General features: G+C 57.1%; 1 protein-coding gene and 1 long non-coding RNA gene across 3 annotated transcripts in view; one reads left to right on the top strand and one right to left on the bottom strand.

The window, feature by feature from the left end:
* Positions 1-480: 480 nt before the first annotated feature.
* On the bottom strand, positions 481-7,440 carry LOC118497564. The gene is made up of 3 exons (XR_004900089.1): positions 7,105-7,440; positions 2,666-3,119; positions 481-1,040 (listed from the first exon to the last, which is right to left on the bottom strand). It is a non-coding gene; the product is annotated as an uncharacterized LOC118497564 (long non-coding RNA).
* Positions 7,441-7,709: 269 nt separating this feature from the next.
* Positions 7,710-25,217, top strand: part of GSE1 (Gse1 coiled-coil protein) — a 410,683-nt gene continuing 393,175 nt past the window's right edge. Inside the window, exon 1 of one of the 2 annotated variants that reach the window (XM_028501757.2) lies at positions 7,710-10,105. In XM_028501757.2, coding sequence (XP_028357558.2) covers positions 7,787-10,105 — 2,319 coding nt within the window. In that variant the 5' untranslated portion in view covers positions 7,710-7,786. The remainder of the gene's footprint in view (positions 10,106-25,217) is intronic. The other variant, XM_028501756.2, reaches the window with a different exon arrangement.

Below are 25,217 nucleotides of genomic sequence, written 5' to 3' on the forward strand. Positions count from 1 at the left end.
CGCGCTTTGAACACAGGCGTGAGTGGAGTCAGGCCCCAAAGTGGGAACCAGGGACTGTAAGTCACTGTTCCTGGTGAGCGCCGTCCTCTCGACAGCTGGGCAGATTGGAATTTTAAAATGTGTTTCCCCTTTTAGAGTGAGCCATGCCTAAGTATTTCTGGCCCGTGAAAGGAACATAGTTTCAGAGCCAGGGCAGAGAAACCACGCGTGCGCGCACAACCCAAGGAAAACACCGGCCTCCAAGCCCTTTCCCTTCACAGCCCACGTGGGTTTCTGGGGCTGCACGGACAGGCAGGGCTGGTTGCCCCGCAGGCAGATGGTCCACGGGCTCTGGCTGGTGGGTGGGCCACTGAAAGGAGGGGTCAGGAAGCAGGGAACCCTGGGAAGCCCACAAGCCACCCCAAATGTGGTGTGAAACATCTTAGTATGAACTGAGCTTGGACGTACGCCTGCCCCACAGCCAGCAATTCCACGCCTAGGTATCTGCCTAACACAAACGCCTCCTCGTGTGTTTCCAAGGGAAGACATGGATGGGTGAGAGTGTTCAGAGAAATAGTATTCATCTTAGCCTAAAACGAGAACTACCCCAAACCCATGAACAATGGAATGGGTGAATAAGTTGTGGTATATTCATCCATGGAATACTATACAGCAATAACAAAACATCATGCACTCCTATATACAGGCACAGGGAAGAATTTCCCAGACGTAACACAGAGCCGAAAGCCAGACTCAAAGAACACTTGCATTCTGTTTACACAAGGTGCGGAGGCCGTCTGCACTGGCACCCACGACAACTCGGGGGGGAACCTGGACACAGCACGCCGAGTGAGGGAAGCCAGGCACAAAGGCCACTTGTGTGTGATTCTGCTCACATGACACATCCAGAATGGGCACATCCACGGAGACGGACAGGGGAGCAGCGGTTGCCAGGGCCTGAGGGACTGAGGAGTGACAGCTCAAAGGAATGGGGTTTCTTTCTGAGGCGATGACAGTGTTCTCAAACTGCCCGTGGTGACGGCTGCAGAACTCTGAATGTCCTAGAAGCCATGGAATTGTACACCACTGAACCAGTGGATCACGTGCCACATGAATTATATCTCAATAAAGCAGTTAAAAAAAAAAATCCCAAAACACAACCCGGTGTTAGAAGCCAGGATGCCTGGATTTCTGGCTATACGTCGTCAGCCTTGGTGGAGGGTGGCGCCTGCAAGGGGGAGCTGAGGGCGCAGCTGGGAGACGAGACAGGCCTTATTTCTGGGTGTGGGTTACACAGATGTGCCTAATTTGTGACGATTTCGCAAGCTGTACCCATATGACGATGCACAGTTTTCTGTATGGAGGTCACACTGCAACCAAAGGTCATTATGAAACAAGAGCCCGGGTCAGCGTCGGACACGTGTTCAGGCCTGGCTGGCACCCCCATCACTGAGTTCAGCCCCAGCTAATGGCAGAAGTGAAAGACCAGGGCAGGCAGGCAGGCAGGCAGGCTGGCGGTCAGGCTTTGGAATATCCTGTAGTGACTCAGAGTAACAGCTGGAAAGAATCTGTTGCCGCTGACTCCCCAGCCCCTGTTAGCCAGCCCCGAGGACCTACTACAGCCCACTGAGTATATTCCAGGGCCTGAAAGCTTGGCTGCTGAGGGTTAGGGAAGCCTGGGCTGGGGCAGGGCTGCTGGTGATGCCCTAGGCCAGACTCAAAGTCATCCAGCAAGCCCTGACTGACAGCCTGCCTAGCAGGACCCAGCCAGGGACAAGGAGGCCTTTATTGCAAAGGATCAGGGGAGGCTGGCCTGGCAGGCCAGGCGCTGGGCTCATGTCAGCCTGCGTTAGAGGACAGCTCCTGGGCCAGACCGCCTCTGCTTGAATTCAGCTCCACCGCGTCCCAGCTCTGTGATCTTGGGAAGCGCATTCAGTGTTCCCAGTCTCAGTGTCAGTAAAATTGGGTGGCGTGCCTATTTTTCAGGCTGTCTTGAGATGTAAACTAGATGATGACGCCAGCTCTGAACATAGCGCCTCACGTGTAGTCGGTGTGCAGGAAACACTAGCTGCTACCTGTACACCCTGGAGGACATACACTGGTTTGTATTGAGCGCCTACTGCATGCCAGGCACCCTTAGGGCGGTTCCAAGTCATTACCTTCTGCTTTTGTTCCCCCCCTCCCCCACCCACACATGCCCTACCTTCTCCAGAAAGCTCCCTGGCTCGGAAGGCTGGGAGTTAACCACATAAATGATTGCTGTGGATTTTGTGCTGCAAATCAGGGGTCTGTTGAGAAGCCAGCAGCAAGGGAGCCTTTGAGCACACTCAAGATTTATGTGGAGCGTTTGTCCCATCATCCCCGGTGGCAGGTCCACCCTGGTGATCATTTATCAAAGAGGTTTTACGAGGCCCCGAAGTTCACGGCCATAGCCTGGGATTTTGAGGTGGAGGAGGTTGGGGCAACGGTGTCTCCCAGAGGGGGAGGCTGGGCTGTTTACTTCCAGATTCTTTTTCCAGGCTAACGGGAGCCAGGCAAAGCTTTAGGGGCACCCAATTCTGTGCTTCAAATCTGTGTGCCATGCTTGGATCCTTCATTGTGCAATGCAGGCAGTGGTTTTTGTTTGTTTGTTTGTTTGTTTTAAGAAAGCACTTCGCAGCTTCCTAAATGGCTCTGCCTAGCTCACCTCAGGACCCAGATCTGGAGAGTGCTTCGTTGCTTCCACTCTCCAAGGCTACTGTATTTGAAAAAAGAAGGGATGCTAAGATAGGGTCACTGAACACAAATCTTTTTTAATGTTTATGTGAACAAGTTAGCACAGTTACGTGTACAAAAGGAAGGACATTTCACCAGCCGCGGCAGCTGGGAGCTTGCCTTCGTCCCAGGAACGGTGCCCTTCCGCCGCAGTTCCTCCTCTCCTGCGTGGGGACGGCGGTTTGATTATTCCTGCTTTACTGTGTCATATGACCCAATAGGTGTGAAATGGTTCATAAACCCAAGGCCTCCGTAAATCCTGGGTTTTGTTTCCCTTTACTGTTAACGATTGCACTCCTTCCTCTGAGAAGAACATACTTCTTTTGCCAGCGGCGTGCTACATTTGAAGCTCCTTCTGAGGAGAGTAGAGAAGTGCTTGCTTCATTCTTAGGGGGGAAGAAAAAAGAAAGAAAGAAAAAATAGGGCAGTCAGATGATAAGTTTTGTTTTTCTGGTCCCCAGTGAGCAAGAGGCCCAATACACAGCACACGTAGCATCTAAAAGCGGAAGGATGGGCCAGCCTAGGAAGGTAAATGGGTCCCGGGAGGGACGGCAGAGGTGCATGCGCAGTGTAGAGGGAGGAGGAAATGGGCAAAGGCCCCTGTGAGAAGGCAAGTGGGGCTTTGGGGTCCAGAGAAGCCGGGGCACATGGGAGACTTTGCTCGGGATTGCTGGTACTGGGGAAGGGTGAGAGACTAGAGGATAGAGGAGGGAGGCAGTGGGCCATTCTGGAATTTGGAAGGCAAGGTGAGGTCTGGGATACAGTATGGCATCCCAGGATCAGGCATGGACTGGGCCCCAGCCGCGTCCCTGGCCTCAAGGCTCCGTGGGACGGGACAAGAGAAGCCACCCAGGCTCTGCTCTGGTGCGAAGGGGCAGTCCCAGAGACAAACAGATAAAATCCCCTGTGATAAAACCTCGAATCCCGGAAACTAACTTTCCCAGCAGGGTGAGGGCAGATTCCTAAAGCTTCTGAGCCAACCCTGCAGGAAGCCACAAGTCTGAGATGTGCCCAGGTGCTCCACACTGATGGTTTCTCGTCTCCTACAGAACCGGGGGGCGGGGCGTGTTTCCTCCCAGTGCTCAGCACGGGGTCTGTCTGTGAGCGTCTGGCGTGGCTTTTCAAGTCCAATGGGCTTGCGTCCTAGGAAGAGAGGTGGGGAGAGCTGGGGCGGCACATTGCATGGTCTTGAGGGAGCTGCTGGGAGGTTGGTGAGGCTCACGGGGAAGCGAGGAGATGGCTCTGCTGGGGTCTGGAGGCTGTGGCTCTGGGACAGTTTGGTGGCTCATCACTTTCCCTCAGAAATTGGTACTTTGAGTCTACTTTGGTATGTGACAGTAATATAAACTAAGCCTTAACATTTCTCATCTTCCGCAACACTTGGTCTGTCCTGTGACTAGACACAAACCTGTCAGGGCCTCATTTCCTTACCTGCGAAACTGGGGACACATGTGACAAGAGGGAGGAAGAGACTCCGTAGGCCCTTTCCGCCAGAACAAGCTGGCATCCCAGACTCAGAGCAAAGCTAATGTTAATGACAAACACAGCCAGGGAGTCGTGGGTACATGCTGCCCAGGGAGGGGGCCGCTGCCAGGCCGCACAACCTTGGACCTTTACTTCTCTGTGCCTCTGTCTCCTCACCTGTAACCTGGGGACATAACAGAACCTACCTCGTGAGCTCCTTGTAAAGATTTGGTGAGTTTGCACCCGTGAGGCACACATCCCCGATGTGCCAAACTACTGTCACATCTGTGTTCAGAGAGCACGCTTCACCTGGATTGTCTCCTCATCCTTCTCCCAGTGCTATGGGGTATGCTGTTCTGTTATCCCTGCTTTACACGTGGGGAAAGTGAGGCTTGGAGAGGTTAAGTAGCAGGTAAAGGCCTCACAGCAAGTAAATGACAGAACTGTTATGTCAGTCTGTGCCAGTGGCCGCACCCAGATGCCATCCATCCATAAATGAAGAACCATAATCACCTGCCTTCCTCCCCTGATCTGTGCCTGCCTGCTCCTGACTCCCGAGATGTAAGGCGGGGGACTCTCCTGAGTCACTGGGTCATTCAGGGAAATAAAAACATCCAGCTGGAAGCCTCTCTCCTCCCACTCCTGGCCCCACTTCATATGCACACACAGGCACATTCACGAACACATGTACATACATACACACAAACACACATATGCACACACCAACACAAACACACACACTCAAATGATTGTGCACACACACGCCAGCACACCCACACACATGCACACACCTGAATGCATGCACATGTACCAGCACACATATACACACATGTATACACGCCAACACGTGCACACACACATTTTCACAGATGTGGCACATACTCAGGAACTTCTCCTGGATGATTTCAGTTTAGCCAAGAAAGCTCTGCCTCCCTCTCTCTACCCTGTTGACTTCTGTGGCCCTCCTCCTTCAGATGGTGTGTGTGACCCCATCGCAGCACCCTTCCCCTCAGGCTGCAGACAGGCAGTAGCAGAACCTCCTCAACCACTGGAGAGAGACAGGAAGCGTCAACACACACACACACACACACACACACTGTTACCTACAACGTGTCAGGCCCGCGCCCAGAGCATTGTACTCTCTGCCTAATTTGATCCACACATACAAAAAGGGTGAGGAGCAAAAGCCCATTGTACAGGGCAGAAAAGTGAGGTTTAGGGAGCTAAGAGGCTTGCCCACGGCTCACTGAGCTAGAGAGAGATGGGACAGGACACACAGGGCACAAGAGAGACCTGATTCCTGCCTGAGGGAGGGAGCACCCAGGCTCCTGGGGAGCCAGACAGGGAAAAGTCAACAGAAAAATAAAGAAAATCAACAGCAAATTCCTACGCCAATGAGCTGAGTCAGAGAATAACAGGAGGGACCTACTTGAAATGGAGAAGACAGGGAAATCTCCCTGGGGAGATACTGCAGCCAAGACCATAAAGATAAGAGGAGTTGGTTTGGAAAAGAGAGCCTGGAAAGGCACTTGAAGTGAAAGGAACGGCATGTGTCAAGCCTTAAGGAACCCACAAGTAACCCTGCATTGCCTAAGCTGGCATTGTTTTACCAGCAACCTCTTGGTCTGTGTGGGGCTTGATACTTGTGCCAAGACACAATTAACTTCAAAGTTTTTCTAACCATTCCTCCTCTCACCGGGTACTACAAATGCCAGAAGCAGGGAAGCCCCTGGCCCTGCCCTCAGCATTCCTTGGGGACAGCTTGGCTGACACAGCTTTTGTATGGGCCTGGGTCAGAGCCTGAGTTTTGCATTTCTGGCAATGATGATGATGATTTTCCTGTTCACCCACAGACTGTGACCCCTGGAATATTCACCAGGGTTTCCAAAGAGGTGGCCGTTTCCTCTTCTTCCATTTATTTATAATGCACGGTCCTCCTCTGCGCCAGAGACAGCCCAGTTTTATTTACATGTCAGTGCCCCAGAGGGCAGAGGGGCCCACATGGCACCTTTGTCCCCAGGCTCACTCTGGGCTCCAGCTGGCAGGTTGGGACAGCTGTCACCTGCTTGGAAATCAGAGACTCATAGAATTTGGAGGCTGGAAGGGGTGGCATTTCACAGATGGGAAACGTGAGGCCGAGGAAGCCCTGGATGTGCAAGGGCCTCCCAGCATGAGTCAGAACAGCAGGGAGCACCGAGGGGTCCTTGCCATGCTCCCTGCCACAGACGGTCTCTGTCAGCAGAAGGGTGGTGGGGACCCGACGCTGCATCGCAGGGTCTGAATCCCAGCCCTGCCACTCCTGAAAAGTAACTTAACTCTCAGTGCCTCCTCTTCTTCATCCATAAAATGGGGTCCTCATCACACTTAACCCAAAGTTACTGGGCAGAGCCATTGTGCTGATGTATCTAAAGGGCTGAGAAAAGCGCCTTGGCAAGTGCCTAAGGTTTCCCTCTGCGTATTAGAGGAAAACAATGCATCTATTCACATACACAATAAATATATGAAAACAGTGACTCTCCTGTCAGAGGTCCTGCTTAACAAGAGGAAGAGCAGCCCCAGAGTTGTTGAGTCATTTGCCCTGGAACACACAGCACCCTTTTCTGCCCCTGGCCAGTGGTATGGAGGGGGGCAGGCGGAGGACGCTGTCACCAGGATGGTGCATTCACCGTGTCCTGGGAGGCAGGGGTGGCTCCTCTTCCCTCTGTCTCCAAAATTAGAACAGTGGGCCCTGCAAGTTGCCCCCAACTCTGGGCTTCTGAGGGCTGCAAATGGTCCTTACTGAGTCCCCTTTAGAGTGAGGAGGGGCCGTGGCACCCTGAATGAAATTGGCTCCTGGGCTGTGGCTGCCCCTCCCGAGAGCTCCTCCGCTGGCTCCTTGGTCTCAGGGGACGCCCGCCACATCCTTACCTGGCTCCTTCTGCGTCCTGCTTGACCTTTACTTAAAGACCAGCTGTAGCCGCTGATGGGTTTCCGCGGTCCCCTGAGGAGACCCTTCAGACGGCTCGAGCCCGGCGCGCTGGAGAGAGCCCCTAATTGGGGCAATGAATCATCGTTCGCGGCTCCCGGCTGGACACAAAATAGATAGAGGAGCCGGCGCGCTATTGTGCGCAGTTTGGGACGCGGGGGAGGGGGGACAGCAGGGGGAGGGGGGACAGCAGGGAAAGGGGGGAGAGAGGGGGGAGGAGGAGGGGAGGGCGCGCGAGGGAGGGATTCCCCGCCCGCCGGCTCCCGCCCGCCCGCTGCCCTCCTCCTCCCTCCTGCTCCCTCCTCCTCCCTCCGCGCCGCCCGCCGCCCCGCCTCCCTCCTCCCCAATTAAATGACCCACGCTTTGGCAGGCGCCGAGCTCGCACATGCGGCTGCCGTTCCAGCCGCCCGGGGCCCGCCGCCGCCGCCGCTGCGTTCCGGGCGCGCTGGGCGCGGCGCCGCCGGGGGCTGGGCGGGCCGGGGGCGGGGGAGCGCCCCTGCAAGCGGCCGAGCTCCCGCGCCCGCGCCGGCCGCCCGCCGCCAAACTTTGCGGCGCGCACACATGCTCCAAGTTGGGCGCGGCGGTGGCGGCGCGGGCGGGCGCTGAGGGCGGCGCGGGGCGGCCATGAGCGGGCGGCCGGTCTCCCGCAAACAGCGGCTCATGGCCGCCGTGGGCGAGCGGGCGGCGGGCGGCAGCGGCGGCGCGCCGCTCTCCTGCTTCATCTGTGGCGGCGGGATCGGGCGCGGCAAGGAGCTGAAGCTGCAGGTGAAGCAGCCGGCGGCGGCGGCGGGCGCGGGGACCCCGGCGCAGCCCTTCTTCCCGTTCCTGCAGCAGCAAGAGCCGGCGCCCGGCGCGCGCGAGCTGTCCCCGGCCGACGGCTGCGTGCTGGTGTGCGCCGTGTGCCGCTGTTTCCTGGGCGAGCAGTGGGCCGCCTTCGAGCGCGCCCGCACGCCCGTGGACAAGCGCATGTACTGGCTTAAGCGGCCCCACCAGTGCGACGCGGGCGCTGGCGGGCGCCGCGGGGGCGCTGGGGCCCCCCGCGAGTGGAACGTCGCCTACGCGCTGGGCGGCGCGGCCGGCGACGACGACCACGACGACGACAGTGGCGGCCCGGGTTCCCGAGCTGCTGCGGAAGAGCCTCGAGACTCGGAGCTGTCGGAGCTGTCGGACACCGACCCCCTCTCAGAGCCGGACCCTGTCACGCGTGACGCGGTCAGTCCCCGCCAGGACGGGGCACCAGCGGCGCGGGCCACTCCGGGGCCCGGGCCTCGCGGGGGCCGCTGCCAGGAGTGGAGACCGGCGCCGGGACCCCCTCCGGGACAGAGCACCGAGACCACTGCGCAGGGTGACGTGGAGGAGGAGGAGGGGGACCCTTCGAAGCTGCACGTGGACGGGGAGCCCAAGACGGGCATTAGGCGCAGGCGGAAGGGCATTGGGAGGCACTGGGTCCCTGAGGCCCGGGCCAGTGTCCTGAGAGGCATTCAGGACCCTTGGCAAGGTCCTCCAGCCCAAGGGGCCCCTGCAGATGGCATGAAAGGAGCCCCTTCAGTCAGGACCGCCAAGACTCCGGAGAGCAGACCGCTGGGGGAGTTGCGTGGAGGCTACTGCCTATCTGAGGACAGTGACATCAACATCACCAGTGAGGAGGAGGACCGAAAGGAGCAGCTTCTCCCGCGTCCCTGTGGCCCCAAAGAGAAGGAAAACTGTGGCCGCTTCCCCCGGCTTCCTCTGGAAACCCAGGCTGCGCCACCAGAGGGCCTTTGCTGCTACATTTGCGGATCGGGGCTGTCACAGGCCTCGCAGCACCAGATCCACGTGCAGAAGCAGGAGAAGCTGGCCCAGGCCCCCTTCTTCCCCTTCTTGTGGCTGCATAGTCCACCCCCGGGGGCTCAGCCCATCAGCGAGGGCGGCAGCACACTGGTGTGCCCCTGCTGCTTCTCCTCTCTCATGCAGCAGTGGCAGAGCTTCGAGCTGGCCAGCGTGCCTGTCCTGCAGCGACTGTACGTGGTGCCTCTGAACAGCCACGCCCCCGGCATGGCCTCTAAGGGCAGGAGGCTCCCCAGGGAAGAGGGCCCACCCCCTGGGACCCTGCCAGAGGCCTGCTACCTCTGCGGGGAGGACTGCACCCCAGACGCCCGGGCAGTAGCCTCCAGGATCCTCAACGGCAATGCCAGGAGCACCATGCATTTCCCCTTCCTCAGCCTCCTGCCCTGCCCTCCCAATGCGCGAGGCCCCAACAAACGCTGTGAGGTCCGTAGCTGCCCCAAGTGCTTCAGCGTCCTGGAGGACATCTGGGCCCTGTACCGGGCCTGCCAGAATGAGGAGCTCATCACTTCCGTGCAGGGCTTCCTGGGGAGGTACCACCAGGCCTTCCCTGCCTCAGACCCTGCTCTCTCCGAGCCGCCCACATTGGCTCAGGGCAGTGCCGTGTCCATCTGCTACATCTGCGGGGCTGAGCTGGGCCCCGGGAAGGAGTTCCAACTCAACGTGAACCCCTCCAGTCGCTTGGGCGAGAAGGAACCCTTCTTCCCCTTCCTCACAGTTTACCCACCTGCCCCTCGTGCCAGGCCTGCTGACTCCACCGGCCTGGTGGCCACCTGCGTGCTCTGCTACCACGACCTGTTAGGCCAGTGGCTGCAGCATGAGGCACGCAACACCCACCATGCTGTCAGCGCCTGGTCTCGGCAGTACCAAGTGGATACGTTTGTGTGCTTCTTCTGCCAGCAGGAGAGGAAGCGGTGTCTGGGGCTGAAGGCTGTGCGGGTGGCCCGGCTGCCCTTGTTTCTCTACACCCTGCGAGCGAGCCACAGCCTTTTGGTGGACGACGGGCGGCAGCTGATCATCGGTGCCTGCGTGGATTGCGGGACCCTGGTGTGTGCTGGCCAAGGGCTGACCCGCCAGGGACCCATGGGCTGGAGCTCCCCAGTGGCATCGGCGATAAAGGTAAGCAGCGGTTCTCATCTCATCCTCTGAAACTTGTGCAGGGGAAGAAGAGAGGTTTTCTGTTCCTCTGCCAGGAGGAGTTTGCACTGATTCTTTGTGGTGTGTTCCAGCAGGAGGTGCCCTCCCTGAGTCACCAGGCCGGTACTTTGTGGGTGCACTGGCGTGGCTGGGCTCAGATGTGTGCAGCGGGTCAGAGGAGTTGCAGGCCAGGAGTGGTCTTGTGGAAAAATAGGGCACTGCTGGAAACAGCAGGCATGGGCCTGAACTTGAGCGTGTTTGCAGCAGAATCTATCAAACAGAGGAAGTTCAGGGCATGTCTGTCATCCGCCTGATAACATTGGTAATTAGTCCAGCCACGCAGGTCACTGTGAGGTCTCTGCACTTACTGGGTTTCAAACACTTCAGAGGTGGAAGTTCCTCTTCACTCTAGCTCCCTGGTGGCTTGGCTTTTCCAGAGTTTTCCACCCGAGTTCACACTTTTCCTTTGTGATTCTGGTTGCTCACCAGCAGATAGAAAGATTTCCAGGTGCGGGGATTTGGGACCCCTGTGGGCAGGGAGTCTTTCTTCTCTGCAAGTCAGCTGTGCAGGAGGAGGCAGGAGGCGGCAGGAGGCCTGGCGCTGGCCCTGTTTGTAAGGCGCCTGCCTTCATGCTGCCTGCCCAGGAGGAGCCAGACAGGGCTCAGTTCATTTCGGATCCGGCTTTGCAAAGGCCAAAGCAGAAACTGCCCCAGGTGGGTCCGAAGTGGGCATCTGTGAGCTGTGATCACCATCCCAGCTACCAAAGCATGAATCCTTGTGTCCTGATTCCCGCCACAGACAGACTGGCTTGTTTCAATCAGACTCCTGTAGCGGGAGCTGCTGGCGAGGGGCTGGCGGGACGTGGGAATGGGGAAGGCGGTCTCTGGCCTGTGAGGAATGGTCGTTCCATCTGTTTGAAAGGTTCTGGTCCCACCTCCTATGTGCTTGTGGGCGGTGGTGGCACCTGTCAAGTGGGTCCTGCCCGAAGTTGCCCACCTCCTCTCATATGGATGGTCCCCTGTCTCATGCTCTGTCCAGGGTTCCTTCTCCACTGAGGTTGTTTTGGACTTTAGAGCTGCCTTTGGGGGCCTTGGTGCGATGGCCTCTCATTTTAAGTGGAGGAGCATGCCACCTCTCGTTTGTGGCGGGTGGCGGGTGGCAGGTCTGTGCAGCACTTGCTGCTGGAAATCGGAACAATCGCTGTTTCCAGAGGGCTGTCACTGGGAGAAAAGCCGGGCTTGGGAGGGCAGACTGGGGTTCCAATCATGTCCTTTCTCCTGGAAACCAAGCGTCTGCCAGTCTGTTTACTACCCTTGCTGAGCCCGTTTTCTTGGTGGAGGAGTGGAAATCTGTATCACCCGCCTTGTAGGGCCACAGCAAAAATTCAGCGAATTGGGGAATTCAGACACTCTGAGAACGTCAAGTGCTTGGATCGTAGTGGGACCCTCACGTCCGCCCAGTGTGTGGGCAGTTTTTTCAAGGATGCGGGGCGCTCTGACATAGGGCCTCGGGTTAGCAGGCTGGTGCGGACTTTAGGCCCCACGACGGTGTGTTGCGGGGCAATCGAAGTGCCGTCTATGGGGTCTCTCAGGCAGCGTGTCTTCCGCAGGATGTCCAAACGGCGCTGAGTTGTCTGTGTTGGTCTGCTCGCTCATTGGGGTTGATGGGATGCCAACTGGGCGCCCCGACTGGCAGGAGCACGGGGAGCAAAGGCAGCCACAGTTCTCAGACCTGCTGGGGAGGTGGGAGGCCTGGTGCGGACGAGCACGCGAGCTGCTGTCTGTCCAGAAGCCGTCAGCGTGAGTTTGGGAAGGCTGAAGGTCAGGCTCACTTTTGTACCATTTCTAGAGCAAGTTTTTTGTTTGTTTGTTTGTTTTTGCTCTTCACCATGGCCCTGTGAGGCCCTATGATTCCCAGTCTACAGATGAGTAAGTCAAGACCCCGAGGAGTCAGGTGACCTTGGTAACTATCACACAGCCAATAGATGGCTGAGGGGGCTTGAACCCAGGTCTTCTGACCCCTAAGTCCTATTCACTGGATGGAGTGGGATAAAGCAGGAGAAGAGGTACAGAGGGAAGGAGGAGCCACGCAGCCCTGGGTGTTCAGGTGTACCTGTGGGTATGGTGGGAGCCGATTAAAGGGGAGTGGGGTTGGAGTAACTAGCAGCCTTGCAGTCAGGGAAAGGAAGTGGGGCTTAGGGGGAGCAATAAAAAGTTCTTCCAAGAAGGCTGGGCACAGGCCAGGAAGAGACCCACCAGGGCCCGGCAGTGGCAGCCGTCCAGGTGGGTGGTGAGGCCATCGGGCCCGTGTGTGGTGGGGGCAGCAGGGTAGCCTCAGGCTCTACTGGACAGAGGGAAGGAGAAGCAGAGACCCCACCTGGGAGGGCTTCTGACGGACTGTCAGTAGATGCCGGAAATGCAGCCTCTGCCTTTCCTCCCTCCCCACTCCTCCTTCCCATTCATTCAGCAAGTGTTGACGGAGTGCCTAGGCTGAGCCAGGTGCTGTTCCAGACACTGAGAACTTGGTGGCAAGATCAGAGCCTTCAGTGCCAGGGGGACAAAGAGTCTACAAGGAATACGACTTCCCGCAGAGCGGGAAGCAAAGCAGGAGGAGGATGAGCCCCGTGCCAGGCTGGGCGCAGGGGACGAGAGCGCACATTTGCGGGAGCTGGGAGCGGCCCGAAGGGACTGTGGGTAGGAACCGTCAGGGCAAAGGAGCAGCCGAGCCGCCTGGGAGGGTGCAGGGGCCTCCACGCTCGTTTCCTCTGCCAGCTCCCGAGTCCTCGGTTCTCGCGTACACATTCTGCATTTCTCTTTGGCCTGTGGTTTGAGAATTTGAGTGGGAGTGGCTGGGGCTTTGGAGGGCGGCCGCAGGGAAACCACTCAGTGGGGACGGCATGTTCCAGAACCTCATCTATACCACCTCCCGTGATGCCCCAGCGATTTCCTGTTAAGCACTTCATCATCAGTGTCTCAACTTGAAGTAGTATGAAAGAAAACGCTGAAAGAGAGAAGGAAGGGAGGAAGAAAGGAAGGACAGGGAAGGAAGAAAAGGAAGGAAGAAAGAGAGAGTGTCACCAGTGTCCTCTGGATGTGTTTGTGGTTTTTCTGTCCAGCTGGACTCTGTGCCCCGTGGAGAGCACCCTGCCTTGTGGTCATTCACTGAGTTCTGAGCTGACTGCTTGAGTAGCTGTGTCAAGGCAGGGTTTTGGGGAGGCTGCAGTGCACCCCCTCAGGGTCCTGGAACCCCTTCCCCAAGGAGGGTCCCCAGCACACACAGAACTCTGCAAGCCACAGAAAGACCCTAGGTTGGCCTTCAGACAGACATGGCTTTAATCTTCACTCTGCTGGGAGCTGCTGTGTGCCCTTGGGTAAGACTCGTGCCCTCTCTGAGCCTCACTTGTAGTGGAGCTGATAATCTTCTGGAAGGTTCATGACATCCCTTCCTTTCTCCCTCCCTGAGGTCCTAGATGCTTTGTTGGGTCTCTTACTGTCATCCTCAGTCCCTGATGTCACTGACCCTGACCCCCACCTTTCTACTGAGGGTGGGCAATGGTTGTCCCTGTCTTCAAAGTTGGGGCACAGCTGGACAGGCTGCCGGAGATGCCACCGGGGACATAATAATGATCACAGTGCCTGTGTAGGATGTTTTCCATGTTGCAGGCCACATGTCTCACCTGTACCCACACTTACTGAATCCTCACCACAGCCTTGTGCAGGGAGGTGCCACTGTGCCCACTTCGTAGAGGAAAAAGCAAGTCCTGAGAGGTCAATAAATTTGCCCAAGGCCACACTCAGCTAGTAACAATGGGGCCAGTGTTGGACCCGGGAGTCCAGTTCTGTAGTCTGCGGCCCAGCCACTCCTGTGTTCTGCCTTTCTGTCCTCTCTGGGGCTCCAGTTGTGAAGGTGGCAGTCCTGGAGAGGGGATGGGTCATTTTCTCTGACGTGCCTCCCCCCACCCCAGAGCAGCTGAGAGGCAGGAGTTATCTGCATGGACTAGAAGCTCCCACTGGCTGGCTCTCTGTCCCGTTGGTCCAACTTGCAGACAAGTCGTGCCCTTTGTCTTTGCTGTCCTCTGCGTTGGTTGCTCAGGTGTTCAGATCTCAGCCGGGACCTCCTGCTGCTGCTGCTGGGAGCGGCCTGCTCCGTCCAAGATGGGTCGGCCGCATGATTGATTTGCTTTCCTCGCAAGCCAGTTGGCGGGCAGGCGGCCCTTCTCTCTTCCAGCTCCGTCTGGAGAGCGTTCTGGGTAATGGAGCGTGCAGCTGTTTACCTAACCGCACCCCGGCCCCTCACCGTGGGGGCGCCTCGCCGAGCCCCCCAGTGTGGCCTCCGAGCCCAGAACAGGTGTTGCTGCCGCGGTGCCTTTCTTTTCTCAGCGCTGACATCTGAGGCCTGCAGAGAGCGTCTGTCATCACTCGCCTGTCAGGCCCGGCACGCACATCTGTTTCCCGTGTTTCCTGGCTATCTGCGCCCACACGGCTCCCTGCTCTTCGGGGAGGGCCTGGCAGCCCCTCCTACCCGGCAACGGGCTTGTGGGGCACCTAGGCAAGGTGACTGATCAGATGGGGGAGCTTTCTGGGCTGCTCTGCCAGGCTGACACTGGCCCGCTCTCCCTGGAAGCAACTGGGAAGTAACCGGGCTTTAGGCCCTTCTCAAACTCCAGCCACCGCCTCCAGGGGAAGTTCTGTGCTTTGCTTGACGGGTGGGGAGCCATCTGCTCGTAGGTGTAAACTTTCCAGACTCACCTTGTCTGAAACCTGGAGGCGATTGGAGACAACGGGGAAAGAGGAAGTGGAGACCAAAGGTCTTCAAAACTCAGCCTTCCTTGGAAGCAGGGAAGGGAAGGGGCAGGGCTGGAGGCGGGGTGGCTGTCTTTGGCCAGGGCCGGAGTCTGCAAAGCTTTCTGGCCTCTTCTCTGGTTAGATCGCCCTGGACCTCATCCCTGAGTGTTTTTCGAGGGTTTTGTAGGTTCTGGGCACCTCTGCCTTGTTTGCACATTTTCTCAGCGGGGAAAGCACCTATGTCTGGAATTTAGGTTTCTCTTCTGTCCTAGGTCCATGTGTCGATGGGGATGGTGGGGAGAGAGGGTACTTTTGCCCTCCAGCAGAACTCGGCTTCGATCTCCACGTAGGCCCGGCGGGAGCTTGCGGGGACAGTTGTGGAAGGAACTTCTACTTCCTGGGAGGCCTCCGCTCAGTTTCCCCATCTGCCAGAATGAAAGGTCTGGTCTCTGGGGGTCATAGGTGGTTTGCGTCACCCACGGGAAGCCCCGCTGCTCGGTGGCACTGTTGAGAAGGGCGCCAGGGCCGTGCCTGGACTTGCTGGGAGAATATCTGGTGACTTGTTGGCAGTCTCTTCTGTGGAGTTAGGAGCAGGAGAGTGACTTCTTGTGGTCTCTGCTTGCTTTATTTAGCTTTTATTTTCCCCAGCTTTATTGAAATATAACTGACACATAACATTTTAAGTTTAAAGTGTGTAACATGTTGATTTGATACATTTCTATGTTGCAAAATGATTAGCACCATAGTGTTAGCTCACATAGCTAACCTTTCTGTTTGTGGTGAGAACATGTAAGATCTACTGTCTTGGCAGTAGATTCAGGGACAGGATCCAGTGGTATTAGCTATAATCACCACGCTGTAATTTAGATCCCCACACTTGTTAATCTTTTTTTTTTAAGATTTAATTAATTTATTTTTAGACAGAGGGGAAGGGTGGGAGAAAGAGGGAGAAAAACACCAATGTGTGGTTGCCTCTTGCGCGCCCCCTACTGGGGACCTGGCCCGCAACCCAGGTGTGTGTCCTGACTGGGAATCAAACCAGTGACCCTTTGGTTTGCAGGCTCGTGCTCAGTCCACTGAGCCACACCAGCCTGGGCCCCACATTTGTTCATCTCATATGCAGGAAGTTTGTGCCCTTTGTCCACTATCTTCCAGTTCCATGAGTCTAGGTTTTAAATGTCCTGTGTGATATTGGGGCCCTGAACCACCCTAATACTCTGTTCTGTGGAGGGTGATAACACGTTGGGTCAGAAAAACCTCGTGGATCGTTTTTCAGACAGCGCTATACCAGGAGGACCAACAGGCCCACAACCTAACGCTGTTTTGGCTGGTTTATTTTTTCAGTAACACCAGCTAATTATATGTATAAGTTTCAGAAGGAATTCTGGTAGCCCTGGGCTGCCCTGAAGAAACGTAAGCACGCATTCTGCCATTAGCTCAGCAAACGTTTGTGTGCATGCCTACCGCCCACCAGGCGCTCCATGAACACCTGGCACTCCAAGGACATGGTGTGGCATCAGGCAGCCTCTGCCCTCGGGTGCTGGCAGGGGATCGGGGTGAAGGCACCTGGCTGTAGCCATGCAGCGTGTTCTCTGCTGGGGTCTGCTGGGAGCCCACAGGAGGTTGAGAAGTGGGTATGTTCAGGGAAGGCTTCCTGGAGGAGGTGATGTCTAAGCTGAGTCCTGAAGACTGAACAGGGCTCAATCAGGTCTGCATGGGAGTCATGTGCTTCTGGCAGAAGAGCATGTGCAAAGGCCCAGATGTGGGGAGTGTAATTGTTGAAAAACCTTTAATAGTTCTGCTCGCAGTGGGAAGAAGGATGGGGCAGGAGGGGTTGGCAGCGTTTGGAATCCCTGGGTGTGCATGTGATTCAATTTGAATCAATCTGAATTTCAAAATACCAATGACTAGGCTATGATGATGGGAAAAAAAAATTACCAATGACTGGATCCTACCACGACCTGTTAAATCAGAACATGTGAGGGGTGGCCCTAGAGACACTGTTGTTTTAAAGCTCCCAGAAGAACCCAGCACTGGGGTGGGAGTTGCTGGGATTGTCGTCGATAAATAAGTAGGGGTAAACACAGCCCAGGAGTTTGGGACTTTCCATCTTGAAGGCGTGGCTGTCACTAAAGGGACTCTGTTTATGTGTTCCCTCTGTCTTCGTTAGGCGCCTGCTGTGTCCCAGGTGCTGTGCTGAGCATCAGGACCCAGCAGTGAGTGAGCCAGACCGGGTGCAGGGGGGACTGTGACAGTGGTCATGAGTGGCTGGGAGTCAGGGGTGGGGGGGCTGCCACATGAGCAGTGAGGAGGGTCTGGGCGGGGGTTAAGGGGGGCCTTGGAACAGTAGGGGTCAGTCAGGTGGGGCCTCAGTGGCAGGAGGACTGTGGGCTGATGCTGAGAAGATATTGTTTTTGTTTTTAAATTGAAATAACATGCACATACCATAAAAAACCCGTCCTTTTAAAGTATAGAATTTGGTGGTTTTTAGTGCACTCAGAGTTGTGCAGCCATCTCCCCTCTCTAATTCGGGAACATTCCATCACCCGGAAAGCAGCCCTGTGCCCATGAGCAGCCACCCCGCATCCCCCGCCCCTGGCAACCAAGACTCTCCTTTTGTGCCCGCGGATGTGCCTGACCTGGGTGCCTTGTGTGAATGCAGTCGTACAGGATGAGTCTTTTGCATCTGGCTGCTTTCACTCAGCGTTCTTGCTGTTCACCCATGTTGTGGCGTGTCTCCGTGTTTTACTCCTTCACATGGCTGAATAAGAGCACTGTGTGGACAGACTGCATGTCGTCTGTCCACTCCTCCGCTGTTTCCGCCTCTTGGCCGTCGTGAGTAGTGTTGCTGTGGACACGTGTGTGTGGGTGTCTGTGTACACGCGTGCTTTTATTTCCCTTGGGTAGCCACCCTAAGTGGAATTGCTGGGTTGCGGGGCGGCTCCCCGGCGACCCTCTGAGTTCTGCTTTCCCGTGCAGAAACCACGGTGTGGGTCTGAGAAGGTCCCATTCTCGGCCCCTCGTGGCCCCATTCTGTCACTGCATGGACCGGAGTCACACCTCCTGTTGCCGATCTCCAGGCATTAGGTTTGCGCCTGAAGGCAGGAGTTGGTGGGCTCCTCCCGGGGGGTGAGGGGAACTGTGTTAAGATTTGCTCTCGAGGCTCCGACTTGCTCCAGCCACGGCCCTGGGAACCAGAAGCCGTGGGTTCTGGCCCCTGCACTCACAGTGAGTGGCCTTGGGCAAGACAGACTCTCTACCTTGCTGGCTCCCATGTCTCCTCTGTAAAATGGGAGCAGGTGACAAAGCTGAGTCCCTTGGTTCCTGCACAGCTGTCAGGCTCTAACCATCTCATCGTTTTGCACCTGTTGGCAGGAGGGGCATGGAGTCGGGGAGGGGGTCTTGGGGTCAGGGGCTGGCTGGGGTCTGAGAGACCAGTGCCTCCCAGGCTTCCTGCCTCAGCATGGGCTGCCCCAGCCCCTCGCTTTGGTTTCTTGCTGCCCAGCCTGTTTGGTTTGGAATCCTGTATGAAATCAGTGACTCTATTGGACTTCCTTCCCGAGGTGCCAGCAACCTTGAATACATGATGGCACAAGGGTCCCAGCTGGCATTTAGCTCAGCAGAGCCAGGACCCTGGGTGGGGGCAGCCGCCTCTCGGGTCTGCCGTTCCCTCCCAGTGGGCTGTGGGACTAGAGTGAAATGGGAGAGGAGTCATCCAGGGTCTCAGGGAGACCCCCTCAAAGAGCAGAGCCCACCACAGCCACGTGTCCTGCCCACCAGTTAGTGTTGTTTATGGGTCAGGGCTGGTGACGAGGGAGGGTGTTTAGGTTCTAGCTGCCACCTGGTCCTGATGAAGACAGGGTGAGCTCTAAGATGATGACGATGACGAAGATGGCAGTAGCCGACAGCATCGAAAGCATCCCTTTGGTGCCAGTCACTCTTCTGAGAGCTTTGCCCATGTCACCTCATGTAACCTGTCCTTTAAGGTGAGTTTTCCTATTTTACAGGTATGAAAGTTAAGGAACAGAGAGGGAAAGGCCCTGGCCCAAAGTCACACAGCTGGGACATACTGGAGCTGGGATTCAGGTCAGGCTGTGTGGCTCCAGCACCCACACTCCTCCCAGATGCAATGCCAGGACCTGGCCATGTGGGAGACAAAGGCTGGCCCGGGGGAGAACAGACGGTGGCATGTGTGGTGCAGTGGGGGCGAGGGCCGAGGGCCCAGCCTGGGCTAGCTGGCAGCCAGTGTTGGTGGCCTGGAGGGGCCTGGGACTCAGGGAAGGCTGCCTGGAGGAGGAACCCCTGATGGGGCTGCTGCAAATGGGTAGGATTTAAGTAAGTAGTGACTGCGAAAAAGGCCTCCCCTGGAGAATTTATATGCCACTAATGCCACGTTAAAGGTGTCCTGATTTTACCTCTAATGTGCTGCTTGGTTGTTGCCTGTCAGTGGGTTATACACCAGGAACCATTTCAATGTGTTAGAGGTGTTTTCAGATTATATTTTATTTTACCTTTAAAAACAGTATGTGCTTCATGATACAAAACATAGAGCAGGTGGGAGATGAGCCATGTGTCAGGCTCAGCTTCCCTCTGCCCTACGGGTCCCGCCTGACCTCCCGACCTTCCCACAGCTGCCCACTGATTACCCACCAGCTCCAGGACGCCTGTGGATCCGGTCACTGGCTCCACTCTGTTACCAGCTAACTAGGTGACCGTGAGTAAGATGCCAGTGCCCCTTGTCCATTCCCCCTCTGACCTTGGAGGGTGGCCTGAGCCACCCTGTGGGCAGGCGGCATCAGCCCCATTTTTCAGGAGGCCAAGGGTTATGAACCTGAGAGTTTTGGGTCAAGTTGCCGACAGTGAATGGTAGAGCTGGGATGAACGAGAACAGGGTGGTCTAATGCGAGGGCCTTGGCTGTCCCCCTGTCTGGGGTTAAGTGGCACTTATGGGAGATGACGGGGCAGCGGGGAGCTGGCAAGGGCCTGGTTTCGTCTAGCCCCACCTGGTTTAGCCACACAAGGAGGCTGCGTCGGTCTCCGGCACCAGCTCCCAGAAAGGGGCTCCAGGAGGGGGTCAGAGCACTGACACGCTGCAGCAGTGTTTTATAAGCCTTCTCAGGCCCGTAAACCCGTCTCCTGGCTTCCAGACGAGGCGGTTTGCAGACGGGGATTAAGGCTTGTGTGGGTTCCGACGCCCGCCCTGGAAGGATGGAGGCAGGTGGGAGGCAGGCGTGGTCTTTCAGGCCCCAGACACAGAGGGACAGGGCCAGGGGACTCTGAAGTGTCCTGGTATGCCCAGCACAGCGCCCAGTCTGTGTCCAGGGAGGCTGGAGGGGCCTGAGAGCGCAGCCTGCCCTCGGCTGTGGTGCCAGCTCTCTGACCCTGATCCCTTCGAGCAGCTGGATGCCCTGTTCCCTTCCAGAGGGCCTTTTTTGTGTGTGATTATGTGGTGTCCAGGGGGCTGCTGGACAAGGGAGGCCCAGGAAGTGCAGATCACGGCTTTGTGCTGGTTTCCCAGGGCTGTGGGCTCTTGGGCAGGGCTGTCTGCGCTGAGGGCTGAGCGCCGGGGACACCAAGAGACCGTCTAGTGGGGACAGGGCTCACAGGGCCCCTGCAGAGGTCCAGGCGTGGGCCTCGCCGGGGTTGGAGGTTGGAGGTGGTGGGCAGTGCATTCTGGAAACAAAAGCCCACATTTTCCCCCTGGTGCGGTGGCCGAGGGGTTGCTAATGGACCTGCACGTCCCCAATTCAGCACGAAAAATGGCCCCTTGACTCACTGCCCCAAGCCCGCCCTGGGCTGGGGTGGTGGAGTGCTGACCGTCCCCCCGTGGGCTCCCCTCCCACGTCCTGAGGCTCTGTGTGTGAGCAGGAAGCTCGGCTGGCGGTCTGGTCCTCCCTGCCCCTCTCCCTCTCCCTCTTTCTCTTTCTGAAACTCTGCGCTTTCTTTCCTTTGCAAAATGTGTCAGGGGGTGGGAGCCTGGTTTTAAGAGATTCCATGAGGTGTGGTTGCTGATTCCCTCCCATTCACAGTCAAAACCTGGATCATGCTTACCTGTTACCTGTCACTCGCCAGGGGACAGGGATGAACAGGGCCTTTGAGTCCTCGGGACTTAAGGACTGGCTTCCAGGCAGGTGTCAAGGAGGGCAGGCGGAGGAGACGGAGTTGACGGAGGCTGTCTGAGTTGGAGGGACAGCAGGTTATAGGGTCCCCCTGCCCCCTCCCCCTGTGCGTAGACATCCCTCCAGACACACTCGCCTTTTTTCTCAAACAGGAGCACACACCTTCACTCCTGCATCCACCTCCTCTCATCGCACGCACTCACACTCCCCTTGCATCTTCCCCCTTGAGCACACCCACACACACGTTTGCACCACATTCTCTGAGGGAGGGGGTTCAGATCACCTACAGTTGGATTTGTCTTCCCCCCTCTCATGTGGCCAGTTCTCGCTTCCTGACTGTGGGAGCCCCTGTCCACTTACGGATGCTCGGTCCTCCTGACAGGCTGGCCCTGTCGTCCCAGTGATGCGTCCTCTCTCTGGCAACATCTTGAAGCCTGTTTGATCTGAGCCTCCCCATCTGAAAATCAAGGCCTCTGAGGTTCAGAGAGGGAAAGTGACTGGCCCAAGGCCACACAGCTGTTGGTGTCAGAAGCAGGAGTCACTCTGGTTCTGTAGCTCCACCCCACCAGCTGCTTTGGGGCAGCGCTTCTGGGAGGAGCCCCTTCCTGGTAGGTTTCTGGGCAGCTACATTTTGATGTCATGATTGTCAGGCGGCTGGAGCTGTGTCCCAGCCCACCCTCAGCAGAGAGGAGCCCCCCAGGAGCCCAGCATCTGGCCTGCAGCCTGCGGGAGCCCAGCTGAGTGCGCTTGGAACGCCCTCTGGAAATTTCTTGCCAAACTCTACTCTGGAGCTCCTGGCCCGCCCCACCCTGTTTGATGAGATTGTTCCGAACATCTTGGGTGGATCTTCCCAGGTCTCACACGTAGAAGGAGTTTCTCCAGGTGGCAGGAGACTGTCCCCCCGTGTGAGCTTCCCTCTGTAGGCCTTTTGGAGCTTGTGCCAAATCCACTTCCTGGTGGCTTCACCCCAGCTGGGCCACAGCCTGGCGCTCCTGGGGGCTCCGCACTGGCGCAGGCGGCCTGCCAAGTGGTTCCAGTCATCTCGGCAGGCTCCCAGGTCCCAGAGGAGAGAGCTGCTTCTGTCATGGAGCATTCTGGGAAATCCGGGGCTCTGCAGGGAGCCTGGGTGGGGGCGTTGCCTAGGAGACATTTGTGGGGATGGGGGGGAATCGTCAGAGAGGGGCCCTCTTTACCATGAGCTGTAAGCAGGGGCCATAAGCAGTGATGATGGGTTGGTTCATTGAGGAGTTTCGCTGAGCCCCTGCACGTGCTGGGAGCTACAGAACAGGAGAGGCGAGTGGCACACCGAGGAGAGGGCCACCGTCTGCCCGGTAGTGGGTGTCGGTGCCGGTGCCGGCATTTGTCTCTAGACGCCGTCCGTTGTAAAGCATATCATTGTCTGATGTACCATTAGGCAGGAAAAACGCTGCCCGCGAAACCAGCTCTCTACCCCCGGTAAGATTCACCCCGATTTCAGAGGCTAAACTGGCGTGCGGGGAGTCTGGGTCTGCAAGTCCATGGAATGCATGACGCGCACGGCATCGATGACGGCGACAGTGATGAGGACGTGGCAGGGACGTGCCTGCAGGACACTGTCTTCCCGACTCTGTGAACAAGACTCTGACGGGGAGGGGGGAGGGGGGTGGTGGTGCAAGGGGGGTTAGCGTCCGTTGTTCCCGCTGGGCCCCTTGGGGCGACCTTGCAGTGACTCAACAAGGTCTGTGCCCCTGAACCGGGGTCAGGGTGTGGTTGGGGTTGATGCCATGACTCGGCCACACTCAGTGACATTGGGAAGCAGTTACCTTGGAGATGCTTCTTGCCTCTGTCACCTCCAGGCCAGGGCAGGGCATCAGGGAGCAACCCAGCTGACAGGCTGGCTCTGTGGCATCCCGGTACTGAGGGCTCTGAGCCCCGAGGGGCGTGACGGATCCCTCGTGATTCTGGCTACAGTGGCACTGGGGCCTTAATGGGGCGGAACGAGGTGTCAGCAGACGCTGACAGCTGCATGGCTCTGGGGCCCTGGCTGGTCAGAGAGGCAGGAACAGGGCCAGGCAGTTCCCCACACTTCCCCCCAACACCCCGCTGAGGGCCCCTGCAGGCTGGACGGAGGCCCCGGGAGGGCCAGGGAACCTGCTGTGGACTGAGAACCCTACAACCACAGGAGCCTCCCTGCTCTGGGAAGGGAGAAATAGGGACATTGAAACCTCAGTTCCCACATTCTCCCCGTTACAGATCGCTTCTCTGCTTAGTTCCGTGGGACTCTCCCAGCCATCTGCACGGCAGGGTGATGTAAGCCCTGTGTCACCCCTTTGGTACGGACTGGGAGACCAAGGCTCCGGGGGGGTCATGCTGTGTGCTCTCCATGGACAGATGGTGTGGTTTGGCCAAACCACAGCATTCTGAAGTCAGGCCTCGTCACCCGCCCCTGCCACCCGTGTGGTCCTCACACGTTACTTCATCCCCCTGAGCCGCAGGCTCCTCGCCATGCCCGGGGCGATCTCAGGACCTCCCTCGAAGGGACATCAAGTGGCTGAAGTGGAAAGCCTGGCAAGCAGTCCAGGCCCCGGGCCCTGGTTGCTGGGGGCAGAGGAAGGATGGAGAGCGTGAGGAACCCAAGGCCCCGCTCGCAGCCTGGCCTCACAGGCCCTGGAATTAATGTGCCCTGGGCCCCTCGACATCGGAAAGCCCTACCCATGAACCTCCCCCCTGCCCCGCCCCCGCCATCTGTGTCACATAGCAGGAGCTCCTGGTTAATCTCCCATGAGCCTTGGCTTATCCAAGCGGGGGCAGTGTGGGGGATGGGAAACCTGGATGTACCCAAGGCACCTGGGATCTGGGTTCCCTTATCCCTTCTCTGGAGAGCTGACCTGCAGACCTTGCAACCCCAGGAATGTAGACCCCATTAGTTGGATGAGATGAACCAGGAGGGGCCGCCTTTGAGGTCAGGCGCTGGGGAAGAGGGACACTCCAGAGTCAGGAGTTGGGGGAGTTTAGGGGAGGAAAGTTTACCTTCCTCAACCTGGTACCCCCATTCTCACAAATACCTTTCCCAACCGCAGAACTCAACGCAAAATTCAGTGCCTCTGTGCATTTTCCTGGGGAGAGGGTCCGTGGCTTGCGCTGGGCTCTCAGAGGGGCCACGTGTCTCCCCAAAGGTGTGCATGCACTTCTCCGCACACTCGCAGTGCCGCCATGCACGCGAGCCGGCTCCTCCCCTTTCCTCGAACCACCAGACTCGTTCCTGCCATCGCGTCTGGACACGTGCCTGCTCTTTCTTCCACTTTTCTGCCCCGGGAAGCCCCCTTCCCTAATTCCTGCCAGCCGGAGTCTCTCCCCTTTCCCGGCTGTCCTAGGCCCTCATCTGTACGCACCTTATTCACACTGTTAATAATTTATCACTTTGTTATATGTGGTCTCATGTTGTCTTCCGATTGCCTCCCGTGAGCAAGCTCCGTGTCTCCAACAAGGCAGAAAGACAGCTACAACTGGAATTTGCATCCTTTCGCCCTCCGCCGGTCCTTCTTCTGCACGCTGCACAGACTCCTTGCCGGCCATGGGAGGGGCGCTTCTGGGGAGCACTGTGGCTGGCAGAACCGCAGTTGGTGTGAGCGAAGTCTCAGGCGAAATGAGAGGTTCAGGAAAAGAAAACAATGAGGATGGCATAAAGTATATGTCTTTTAAAACCACTGAAAGTGAAACTTCTGGGAGACATCTTGTCTAAAACCAACCAACCAACCTCGTCCACGTTTTAAAACCTGCTCCAGTGGGCGACCTTTTCCCGCCGTGACCTCTTCAGCGGGTGGGAAACTTGGCCTTTGTCTTGACGTGATGAGGTTTCGTTCTCCCGGCGTCTGTTTTGGTAGTTTTTGTTCTTCAAGGAGCTTACCCATTCCATCTGGGTAGTCAAGTTAATTGGTGTTAACTCCTTTATAATATTCCCTTATCATCCATCTAATGTCTGTAGGTTCTGTAGTGGCGTCCCCTGTTTCATTTGTGACACTGGTAATCGGTGCCTTCTCTCTCTCTCTCTCTCTCTTGTTTCCCCCCTGGATCAATCTAGGTAGAAGTTTATCCATTTTATTGACCTTCTGAAAGGTTTCTGTTTAAGAGACGATGCCTCTTTAAATAAAGGTTTTTCACCAGTCCTCTTGGCCTTGAAATGTCTTTTGCTCTTGTAGCCTCTCTGGCTC

Source organism: Phyllostomus discolor, chromosome 12 (assembly GCF_004126475.2).
Source record: "Phyllostomus discolor isolate MPI-MPIP mPhyDis1 chromosome 12, mPhyDis1.pri.v3, whole genome shotgun sequence".
Taxonomy (NCBI): domain Eukaryota; kingdom Metazoa; phylum Chordata; class Mammalia; order Chiroptera; family Phyllostomidae; genus Phyllostomus; species Phyllostomus discolor.